The sequence below is a fragment of the Castor canadensis genome, chromosome 2 (assembly GCF_047511655.1).
Source record: "Castor canadensis chromosome 2, mCasCan1.hap1v2, whole genome shotgun sequence".
NCBI lineage: Eukaryota > Metazoa > Chordata > Mammalia > Rodentia > Castoridae > Castor > Castor canadensis.
Window position 1 is genome coordinate 150,864,834 of NC_133387.1, and position 12,786 is coordinate 150,877,619.

The following is a 12,786-nucleotide window of genomic DNA, read 5'->3' on the forward strand; positions in this document are numbered from 1 at the left end:
AAGTAATGCAGATAAATGAATTTGGTTGGGAGAAAAAGAAGCAGTAAAATTCCAATACTTAACTACAAAGCACGAAAGTAAAACTAACAACGTTAACTAAATGAACTGCCTACAGAAATAGTGACAGGATAGAGCCTATGACTTCTTTTAACAATATCTTTTCTGCACACAAAAAGCTTTGTTTCTGCACAGAAAGTTGCCAGTCATTTCCATTTAACATGTTAAGCATGTTAAGCTAAAGTAAGAAACCAAGAAGCAAACACTACTCTACAAACCATGTACAACCCTTGAAAGAAATTCATGAATCAGGAACTTTAAGAACAACCCATGAAACTCCAGTCCCAGAAATCTTTAAAATTTTTAAATCTCATTCATGTCCATGAACAGAATTTACCTCAAATAAGTCATAGCCCTCAGATTCTTGTCTGTCATATGGACGAATGATGCCATCTTCTTGGATCAGGCGAGGTGGACGGAGGCTGGACACTTCCTCTGTTGATTCTGCTGCCCTGAACAATGCAGCAGAAAAAGTGTAAGAAAATAGGGGAGAATCTTTCAAAAGAATACAAATATGCATGCTAATTAAGCTCATAGATGTTCGATAAAAATAGCCTGTGATTTTAAATAACTTGCCCAAAATAAGGTAAAATGTATTCAATTCCCAGTCTGACTATAAGTTCCCACATTTTTCTTAAAGAAAAGAAAATGTCAAATAATAAAAGCAAAGACTAAGTTATTTACTTTTTGTATCCTTGGTGCTGGCACAGTGCCTGGCATAGGGCACAACAATAAGCATGTGTTGAATAAAAGAGAAACTGGGCCGTAAAAAACATCTTTTCATTTTTCCTTTCTTGTGGACTCTACTTAAAACTCTCTTAGCTTCCACTTAGACTTTAAAAGGCCTAAGAGCAGGTAAATGTCTAACCTAGGTGTGTGTTCCCAGTAACAATTAGCACAAAGCAACACACCCTCCACACAGGATGCACTCTGTTACCTCTGAATGCCTTGGAAGGTACTGCTGGCCATATCTATGATTCCGCCAGTTGGACGAGCCACAACACCCACAAGCCCTTTTCCAATTCCTTTAAAAAAACCAGCAGCTCCCTCCTTTTTGGCACCTTCAGAAAACCAGACAACGAATATACAAAGATATTTTAAAATAAGCAAGTATGAACTCAATAAAAACCTGAGCTAAACCCAGGAAGCAGTAAGAATATGGCTTTCTATTTAATCTTAATTTGATAAAATTGTGGTTTTCAAAGTGGTTAAGTTCACATTCTTGATCCTCACCCCAGACCTACTGAGCTAGAAATCAGAAAGTCTTGGGTGGAGCCAAGCACTCCAAGAAATCCTGATGTAAGACCAAGTTTGAGAAGTACTAGTTAAGGATAACTGAAAGGTTTAAGAACTGACCAGAAAATACTCTCCTTTTTGTGACAACCACAAAGACTTTTCAAGCAGTGTACTTTATTATATATAACAACTTTATTATAATATTTACATACCATAAAATTTGTTACAGTATTAAATGCTATTCAGAATTATGCAATCATCACCACAATCAATTTTAGAAAATACGTACAATCTCAAAAAGAAGGCTATGTTCATTAGAAACCCATCTTCTCCATTTCCCCCAAGCCCTACTCATGTGATTCTACCTAAATTAATACTGCTTCTCCTCCAGGATCCCTCCCCAGACCTAGAAAACCACCTAGAGGTACTTTCTAGCTCTGGATTTGCCTATTCTGAGCATTACATACAAATGGAATCATTCAATATGTGGTCATTGTGATGGGGCTTTTTACACTTAGCATCATGCTTCTAAGAGTCATCTAATTTGTGGCATGTACTAGTACTTGGTTTTGTTTTCTTTTTCTGGCCCCCACTCCCCCCCCCCCCGCCCACCACGGTACTGGGGCTTAAACTCAGCACCTACACCTTGAGTCACTCCGCCAGCCTTTTTTTGTGGTGGGTTTTTTTGAGATAGGGTCTCGTGAACTATTTGCCTGGGCTGGCTTCGAACTGCGATCCTCCTGATTTCTGCCTTCTGAGTAGCTAGGATTATAGGTGTGAGCCACAGCACATGGCCTTGGCTTTGTTTTATGGCTGAATAATATCCCTTTGCATGGATTTGCCCTGTTTTATTTACTCATGCATCAGGTGATGAGTAATGGACATTAAGGTTTCTCAACCTTTGACCTATAGTGAATAATGCTGCTGTGAACATTCACATACAAGTTTTTGTTTGAACACGTTTTCTCAATTCTTTGCCTTCTGAGGCATAGACTGTTTTCCCTCAAAGTAGCTGCGCCATTTGACATTCCTACCAGCAGTACATTAAGGGTCCAATTCTTTCACGTTCTCTTTAACACTTGACTTATCCTCGTAGGTGCAATATGATATCAAACTGTGCTTTATTTACATTTCCATATTTCCCTTCTAACTAATGAAATGTGCTTATTGGCCATTTGTATGTCTTCTTTGGAGAAATGTCTACTCATATCCTCTGCTCATTTTAAATTTAATATATGATTTAAAAAACATTTTCTCATACTCTGTGGGCTGTCTTTTCCTTTGTCTTGTCCTTCAAAGCCTAAAAACTTCTAATTCTGATAAAATCCAACGTATCTGCTTTTCCTTTTGTCACTTGTGTTTTTGGTGTCATACATAACCAAAGTAATAAAGAATTACTGCCATATTTTCTTCGGAGTTTTATACTTTTGTTCCTACATTAAGGTATTCAATCCATTCTGAGTTCATTTTCACATCCAGTGTGCAGAAGGATTCAATTCTTTACACGCAGATATCCAATTGTCTCAGCACCATCTGTTGCAAAGACTATTCTTTCCTTACATATTAATTTTGGCACTCTTCTCAAAGATCTATTACCACAGCGGTCAAGGCTTATTTCTGGACTCTCGATTGTATCCCACTGATCTACATGTCTATCTTTATGCCAATATCACTGTCTTACTTTACTCTAGGTTTATACTGCAATGAGTTTCAAAATAGGGAAATATATAAGTCCTCTATCACTGCTCATTTTTTTTCAAGATTCTTTTGGCTATTTTTGGATTCCCTGAATTTACATACAAATTTCAGATTCAGTTTGCCCATTTATGCAAAAAAGCCAACTGGGATTTTATAGGGACTGCACTGAACACCATGTACTTTTTTAATGGGATAAAAAAATAATAACCCCAAGTAAATTGCTATTGAGGGTCCCAAAAAAATCTAGTTGGGCTTGTTGAAAATAGCATTCAAAGTCTGAATCCATCTACTACTTAGCATCTCTGCTTTTGAGGAAAATATAATAAATAATTTAAGACTATAAAAATATAAAATGTAGTAATCCAATCAAGCATCTATTAGCAAGAACATCTAGTATATTTACCATGCATTAACCCTTCAGACTTGATACAGGAAGTAAAATTCTCAACCTACCTTCCACAGGTTTTGTTATTATTCCAGTCACCCCACCAACAACTCCCTGAAAGAGAATCAATTATAAAATCTCAACTGAATGGAAGGTGCTTAATTTTAAACCAACCACTAGGGGTCTCTACAGACATATTAGAAATATTTTTTTATTTTTAGCAAGGATTTATTTTAATATAACAGCACAAAGTATAGATGGGGCGATGGGGGTGGGGGGAGCAGGAAGAGAGAGAAACATTTCCTGTTCCCCACACAGGAAATGGGAGCAAAGACTCCACTAGAAATATTTTTAAAAAGATTAAGGAATCAATGATAATGTGAACTTGTCATAAGTGAACACTTTCATTTATAATACTAAATCATAGAAAATTCATAGCAGAAAGAGCCATAAAGTAGATGATACAATTCTCAATCTGGCTCTGGAATCAGTTGATTCAATCTAACTTTTTAATTTTAGCCAATTAAGTTTGGTTGGTTTTGTTGTTGTTTTTGCAGTGCTGAGGATCAAATTCAGGGCCTTATGCATGGTTGGCAAGTGCTCTACCACTGAATTACACCCTCGGCTTATTCAATCTCCTTAAGCCCTAGTTTCCACATCAATAAAAATGTTTTAAGTAGAATAATCTCTATAGCCTAATTATAAATTTTACTGACATTTACTTTGTAACTTAAGTATAGAAACTGAAAATAAAGGGAGCTCCCAAGGATAGCGAACAACCTAACAAATAAAGCCCTTTAAAACATACAGCATTTAAAATCACTGGCTCATCCTCAGCAAATACAGTCTCTTGAAATTATATCCAACTAAAATATTAATATTGGCATACACTCTTAATAACTATCAAATAATGATAGTAAATAAAATTACCTATATGTTCTATAGACATGCAGAATGAGAACTGAAGGCTATATACTAAACTGAGAAGAGGTGAGAGGTAATCAAATCTTATAGCCTTTCCTATGAAGTTTTAATTACTAATTAAAAGGAGAACTTGTATGTCATAATCATAAGGAGACCATCCATACAGTACCTGTGTAATTAAGCAGCATTTATATTTTTCAAATTTACCTGTGTAAATTTGAAAGTATTAACATAATAATGAAAGGCCTGTCCTGGTTAACTTCCACACATTCCCCTCCACAGAAATGGTCAGTCCAGATGACCTAAAGAGCTCTTCCTCCTTCCAGCTGGAATCTCTACCGTATTTCCCTGCTGTTCCCTTCCTCACCTTCCACACTAGTGCTAAGGTGTCACCACTGTACTGTCACTGCATCCAAAATGCAAAATTACAGGAATTTGGGGATAGCTCTGGTAGAGATAAGAGAGAAGAGGAGCAAAAAGGAAGCCCCAAAATCTGTAATTTGTCATTATTGCTACTCTGACAGACCTAGACTCATAAGCGGCCTTCTAAGTTTCAAACAGCTGGAGAGCATGTTTTACAGTGTACATACATGAAAGTGCAGAGTTTCTTGAAAATTCAACAGGAGACTTACTCTCAGGAAGCCCTTTCCTCCTCTGGCCAGGCTGTCTCCAAAATCTTTAGGCTGCCGTCCCATCTCTTCTCTTCTTTTTTGCTGATATTCCTTGTCCATTGTAATTGCTGCCAGTCCTTTCCCAACAGAGCCAGTGATTCGAGATACAACTCCTGCTGCACCACCTACCAAAAAAGTGCACAGAAGTAATCTGGTTCTTTAGGAAGAGCCATCACAGCAGTGAGCAACTGCATTAAGCACACAGGTGCTTAAAATTCTAGCTCATACACAAAAATGCAGTCATTATGTTTTGCCACCTATCAAGAAGAGGAATAAAGGTATTTAGAGTACACTGATTCAACACTAGAATGACACATTTAAAAAGCCACTATCAAATTACTTTTCATTTAAAACAAGAGAACCTGTCTTTTAAAAGAGATTATTAGGAAAGTGATACCTTTTTTATTAAATTTAACCTTGTTTGTCATAAATGATGCATTATATAGTAACATAATGAAAAAACTCATATACATATATTCAAATAGGTGATACAAACCTACTGTGTGCCCAAAGAGACTTCTTACTCCAATCACTAATCCTTCAGCAAATTCTTCAGGGCCTTGAACAGCACCCTGGCTCAAAAAAAAAAAAAAGGCATACTATTTACAATTTACATAAGTTTAAGACTTCTAACCTAGTATTTCAGGGAGTCTATGAAGACAAAGAATGTGCAAACATCCATAAACACTGAGACAAAATTTTCATCCTATATTCCAAATACTGACAGAACACTCATTGATTGAAAACATGTCAGCAAGTTCTGGAAGAAAAAACTGGATGGGTGCAAATCATTGGCTTTAATCACAATGTGAAGTTGGACTGCCAAAGCCAACATGGTTAAGTCCATATATTTTGGCTCTCATTCTCCCATTTATTCTCCCTGCTTTGTCCTTCTAAACATTCTAAACACAACACTGAGCTCTAAATAGAAGGAAACAAGCATGACAAAAGCTAAAGTATGAAACAGTCAGTTTTTAATGTTCAGTAGTCCTTTCCACAGTACTGGAACAGCCTTAAAACAGTCTTTAGTATACCTAGTACTCCAAGTACCCTTACAACTACATTAGATCCTGGAAAACATGGGTGTTCTTTATTGCCCTATCTGAGCACTAGAAATGACCATTTAATTCTAAAGTAATCTTTCCATGTCATCTCAAGTACTTTTAAATAAAAATTTTAAATTGATTTTTTTATTAAATATTATTCAGTCCCTAAGTACAATCAAAATACAATCTAACATTGAAAAATTGCTGGGTACCAGCTACCTGGGAGGATGAGATCAGGAAAATCAAAGTTGAAGGCCAGCCTGGGCAGACAGTTCTCCAGACCTCATCTCCAAAAAAACCACAGCAAAGTGGACTGGAGGTGTGGCTCAAGTGGTAGAGTGCCTGCTTTGTATGTGTGAATCCCTGAGTTCAAACACAGTCCCACCAAAAGAAAAAAAAAAAAAATATATATATATATATATACATATATAAAGTCGATTTTTTTCATACCTAAAGTAAATAAAATATCAGTACCTGGAAGGGTTCATAGAATAATGCTTCAACTCCTTCAGACAGACCTCTGATTAATCCAAATGGGTTTCCAAGCACATCTAAGCCCAATACAAGGACATACATCTGTTTCAAGAACTAAGAAAAAAAAAAGTAAATTAAGTCCTTTATAGAAATGCCATGATGCAATAGGAAACAAAAGGGTGATACTAGTTCATAAGTTTGTGCTAAAGGAGAGCTGTGTAGAGTAATCAGCACCACATCATCACTCAGCTTTCACTGTGGCTGCGCACTACACTAGGCTTTACAAGAGGTTTTCAAATCAAACACTGCTACATGTGAGACACAGTCAGAAGATATGTGACCTTGGACAAGTCACTTAGTCCCTAGAAGCTTTGGCCCTCTCATCTACAAAATGAGAGTTTATACTGACTTTGCATGGGAGAGTATACATATTAAATGAGTATGTAATTCAGTAATTATTAGCTGTTTTATTATCTTATCGCTATTACTATTAAACTAGATAGGGAAAATTAGTAGCTACAACAAAAAATAAGGGAAAACAGATTATTGTTTGAACATGTAATAACCATAATGTATAAACTATAGGAGAAATATCTTCCATCAGAGGATGGAAAGAGAAATGTCACTCTGTAGTTGAAATGGTACCCACATGGCATGCAACAATTCTCTGTGTCCATCCCGGTACCACAGAGAAACCGATGCATAACAAGAATTCCTCTACATTTACAAATTACAGTCACTGAAGAACTCAAGTATAATGACTCCAAAATCACTGTTCTGTCCCAAAGTGATAAAGATATAATCACAAAGGGAAAAAGGCACCAGAGGACATTTTAAAAGTATACAAAGGATGGACTAACTAAAGAAACAAAGTAGTCATTTAAGAAAACCACTAATGAGATAAATTACATAAACATTATCACACACTATGTAGTGACATACAAATGCTCCATTTTGATATTTTATGAAGTATATTCTTCATGGGTTATCATGACAGGAAATTACCTGTTCACTGTAATGCCTAACAACACTCCACATGAGCTGATCCCTCTTGTAAAACTGGTATCGAATTTCATAGTAAGCAAGTCTGTGGGGAGAGAAAAAAAAAGATTCAAAGATACAAAGATTATATTCTGAAGAAAAGGGACACATATTTTCAATAACAGCTAATTCTAATTATAGTTAATTTTTTCACAATTAACTTTGTACATATTCCACAATTTATGGTTGGTATCTTAACATTACAGTAAAAATTGTTATAAAATGGTAATTGTCATGTAAGCTTTTCATAAGCACATAAGAAGAATGAAACAGCTTTAAAAGTCTACCATAGAAATGAAGGTGTGGCTCAGTGGTGGATGCCCATCTAGATGCACGAGGCCCTGGGTTCCATCCCCAGCACTGTACATGCACCCACACACAGTCAACCACAATCCTACCACATGGTAGGTACAGAGATTTGTTCTTTTCATTTCCCACTTTGAATTCTTTTATTTTCTTATGCAACTATAAAATATTTAAGACATTTTGTATGCCACTTTTTCACTCAACTTTGTAGATTAAAATCTTTCTCTGTATCTTTACTCAAAGTTCCATGTAACCATTTTGAATGGGGACACATTATTCCATCATATTTGGTATAATAATTAATGTTGCCATGTACACACTGAACATAACTCTTTGGTTGCATTTCAAGATTTTTTTTAACTGAATTCCCAAGAAAAAAATTACTGAGTGAGAGACATCAGAAAATCACTTAAGAGTTTTAAAGCTTTTCATTCATACAGCAGTATAAACAAAACACCCATTTCTTAGACTTATCCCTTTAAGTACTAAAATTACTTGGCACTTTGACAATTTGCATGTATTCTTTTATCTGTTTTTAGTGGGACTGGGATTTGGACTCAGGCCTTCATACTTGCAAAGCAGGCTCTCTTCCACCTGAGCCACACCGTCGGTCATAAATGTTTTCTTTTTTTTTTAGATGTTATCAATTATTTACTTATATTCATTATACATAAAGAGTTACTAGAGATTTGCTACTTCTACATATAATTCACTAAATTGCAAGGTGCACATAGTCTAATTTAGATTATATATAGCTAGGGCATGACTGTACTTTCCCAAAGACTCTTTGTTCACCAAACTACATAGCTTGAAATTGGTATAAACAACATGAACAGTAATTTAAAAAAACAGGGGTACTAACATAGCAATAAAACTCTGCCCTATTGTCATGTCCTTTTCAGGTTTGTACAGATGTTTGAATGGTTTAGAAAATAATCTATAACAGGGAATACTTATAATAAACCTCCCATGTGCCAGATATTCCTCAAACTATCTATAATTACATTACCGGAGAAAAAGGAGGGACGGGACAGAATATCTGAAGAGGTAACAGCTGTGAATATTCATAGATTGATGAAGGTATAAATCTACAAATTTAAAGGAAGTTTAGTAAATAGAAAACAAAAAAATTAAAACAAAACCACATCTATTTAAACTCAGTAAAACTGGTAGGAAGCAAAAAGAAGGAAACAATCTTAAGGAACCTGCAGAAATGTTCCTGATGCTTATAAAGAGAAAATAACTACTAGAAATAAATAAAGTAATATAAATGTTTTCTTTAATAAGTAAAAAGGCAGACATTTCAAATACGTGTCAACCACTTCACGTTTGCTTTATGTGAATGATTTCTTACTGTCCTATGGCTATTATGCCATTGTATCTTTAGGTTTTTCTTATTGTCAGTATTTAATATTAAGACTATTAATCATCTGTTTGTTATACTTGTCATTACATTTTCCCAGTTTTTGTTTTAAATTATTCTCATTGACTTCGTTGTAAAGTGGTTTGTTTTAGTTTTTGGATTTTTTTGGTTGGTTGGTTGGCAGGGCCTCAGGCATGCTAGGCAAGTGCTCTACCACTGAGCTACATCCCCAGCCCAAGTGTTTAACTTTTATGTAGTCAAACAACATATTTTCCACAATGATTTTTCTCATTGCTTTTAAAGACTTCCTCTACTCACAGATTTAATAATTAACTTTTTATAAGTTTTCAGTTTAAATATACTTCTGAAATTTAGTCATATATGTGTGAAATACAAATAATCTAAAAGAACTTTCTTCTCCCAAGTGACAGCTTATTCCAATCTTTGTTGAATATTCAATACGGACTGAATGTACATATGGAGTACACAAATATTCTCACATTAATGGTAGCATGGAGTTCTTACTTCTATGCTTTGCTATGTAACTATACTGAAATCTCACCCTTGTTCTATGTATTTCTAAATATAACTTTGTAGTATAACACGGTCAACTAAGGGCCAGGCATAGTACTCATGCCTATAATCCCAGCTACTCAGGAGGCAGAGATGGGGAGGATTGTGATTTGAGGGCAGTCTGAGCAAAAAGTTAGCTAAACCCCATCTCAACTAATAAGCCAGGCATGGTGTTGTATTGCTGTTATCCCTGCTACTGGGTAGCAGGATCTACTGGTAGGAGGATCATGATCTGAGGCTAGCCTTGGGCAAAAATGCAAGACCCTATCAGAAAAGTAGCTAAAGCAAAAATGAATTGGAGGCATGGCTCAAATGGTAGAGCACCTATCTAGCATATGCTAGGCTCTGAGTTCAAGTCCCCAAACCACAAAAAGGTCAATTCCTAATATAATACACTAAAATAATTCAATTTTTATTCAACATTCATTTATTGTTTGGATAAGAATAACCAAAGAATTATAAATAAAAGGCTCTTTTTTTGGTGGCACTGGGGTTTGAACTCAGTGCCTCACAATAGATAGGCACTCACTCAACTGCTTGAGCCACTCTACCAGCCCTGTTGTGTGATTTTATTTATTTATTTATTTATTTTTGAGATAGGGTCTCAAAAAAACCGTATTTTCCTGGGCTGGCTTCAAACCACAATCCTCCTGATCTCTGCCTCCTGAGTAGCTAGGATTACAGGGCTGAGCCACGGGCGCCTGACCTCAAACTCTCCAAATATAAGTAGATAAGAGTTTAGTGCAATTTTCAAAGCTAATATTGCACAAATGGAGAAAATTTCCAGAAACACAAACTTAGGTACAAAAGCTGCCCAATGTACTTTTAACAGAAGTCTTACTTGAAAATGAGGTCATCCACGTCAGTCAAAGTAGCACCTATGCTTTTCAACAGCAGGTTAACAGAATGAATTGCAATCATTTCTTCTTTTTCTTTGTCTGACTCCTCACCTCCAGATCCCAAAGACAGACTCAAATGCAACTGAAAGAAAAACAGCACTCAACAAATAAAAGCTCAAAACCAAAAATTACATACTTAGGAAACCAGATCTTCCAACATGACCAAATGTATGTTTCAATTAGTGTCTTAGTAAAGCCTGTAATTTGTCCTGTATACATTATTCAGAACTCACTTATATTTGGTTTTTATTTTTTGATAAAATACATATTACTCTAATCTAAAAATACAGCTCGATTTTCATTCCAAGTTTTTAAATGCCATAGTGTTCATATGGAGGAAACTAATAATACCCCTTACAAAACAGTCTAATCATTTTAAAAAAATATGTCCACTGGCACACAAGTAGTCTGCCACTGAAAACACTATATAACTTTATTTTCATTCACTAAGGTAAATAACTTGTGGCAATAATTAACAAAAATGATTGTTATAATCATACCATAACAGTTAACAACAATGAACACACTGTCAAATAAACTTTGAAAGATAAATAAAGTTTTCAGCTTCCACAGAACCTACAACATAGCACTGAAACATGAGATTTCACATTCCCACTTGGCTTACATTTTGTGCTGTGTATCTACTTTAGGGCAATAACACAAGACACAGGTAAAAGGTAACTCAACATGTGTAAACAGAGCAGATGACTCACCTTTCCATTCTGTATCTCCCAGGTAGTTTCCCTCACTAGTATTGCGCTCAAGGAGAATGGACTTCGGGCAATGCCAGGAAAGCCTGGTTTTTAATTTAATTACATGTCTACTTATATGCAGGCTTGGGGAGTGCTGGGACAAAGCTCCCACCTTTCTCTGGGGCAAAGTGATCATGGACTAAGAAAATAACTGATTCATAATCATCATTACTCAATTTCAATGCACAATTTCTAATGTGCCAAAGAATATAAGTAGGTAAATTACCAATTTTTAATATTCCCCTAGATTATAAACTCCACAAAATCATTTTGTACCTCTACAGCAAGTTTGGTAATAGACATTCAGTAAATTCTTACTGAAGTATTAATTCTATAGATAGCTGATCTTCACTTACTAATTAAAAAATTGTGCATGACATATCACATAAAGTGTTATCAATTGAAAATATGACACTTTGGAAATGTATGATACCACTGAACAATTTAAAACAATTCTATTTTATAAATCCATGCATTTGGCCGAATGGATCAGTAAATGCAATTGAAAATAAACTGCCATAAATGGTATCTAAGAATGTAAAGGATCATCAATATTTTAAAAGAGTTGTTCAATTATAAATCTGGCCCATTACACAAGTTGAGAGCATTACGGTTGAGAGCATTTGTGAATTTACTAAGCAGTCACCTTTCCCCATAAAAGCTACAAAGAACAACAAAAGGGGAAAAGGAAACGCATTCATAAAGTACAAAGTCAGGCAAGTGAAAGGGATCCAATTTCCCACTCCCTTAGTTACAAGTGAATTTAGGAAGGGAAACACCGCATCAACAGTATAATACCTACTTCAGCATTTTCACATTTTGGTCAGGGCACCCATTATAGCTCTCTGTTTAGACAGTGATCGTAGTTACAAAGTGCAAGCAGAACATTAGACATTGGTGAGCACTTCTATGCTTAATTAAGAAATGTCTTTGTCAGCTTCTTCCTTGAGTAAAGGGGTTATTAATTCAACACTAGAGAACATGTTCTAATGGCTTCTCTGTGGGAATTACTGCTGTACATATGTTACAGGGGATTGTGATTAATCAAACAAAATTCCCACCAAATATTTCATGCAGCAAATTAAAAGCTACATTTATATACAAACTGTTTAAAAAGTTCAAAAACAATTATGCTAAGTTTTAAAAATAACAATTATAACAAACCTTAACAGGAGAAATATGGAAATGTTCAAAGAAACTAAGAATTGACATATCAGTCATTGAAGTTTCCATTAATTCTGTGTTTAGAGCATCAATATCCTGTTGGATTAACTTTGTCTGAAAAAAATTAAATCAAGAATTAAAAAAAAGTTCTTTACTATAACAATTTGCTCAAAAAAATGGCTGATTTAATTTTTTTT

The 12,786-nt window shown here is 35.2% G+C and overlaps 1 protein-coding gene across 6 annotated transcripts in view; it reads right to left on the reverse strand.

Annotated features, from left to right (window-relative positions):
* The window catches only part of Vps13c (vacuolar protein sorting 13 homolog C), a 188,869-nt gene that overhangs the window by 10,867 nt on the left and 165,216 nt on the right, over window positions 1-12,786 (reverse strand). For 5 of the 6 annotated variants that reach the window (XM_074066103.1, XM_074066102.1, XM_074066101.1 and 2 more), the window contains 9 exons: window positions 12,590-12,703; window positions 10,616-10,755; window positions 7,497-7,578; window positions 6,492-6,605; window positions 5,468-5,543; window positions 4,933-5,096; window positions 3,445-3,490; window positions 995-1,118; window positions 395-509 (listed from right to left, as the gene is read on the reverse strand). In XM_074066103.1, coding sequence (XP_073922204.1) covers window positions 395-509; window positions 995-1,118; window positions 3,445-3,490; window positions 4,933-5,096; window positions 5,468-5,543; window positions 6,492-6,605; window positions 7,497-7,578; window positions 10,616-10,755; window positions 12,590-12,703 — 975 coding nt within the window. Of the gene's footprint in view, window positions 1-394; window positions 510-994; window positions 1,119-3,444; window positions 3,491-4,932; window positions 5,097-5,467; window positions 5,544-5,601; window positions 6,381-6,491; window positions 6,606-7,496; window positions 7,579-10,615; window positions 10,756-12,589; window positions 12,704-12,786 lie in introns of those variants that run through there. The other variant, XM_074066105.1, reaches the window with a different exon arrangement.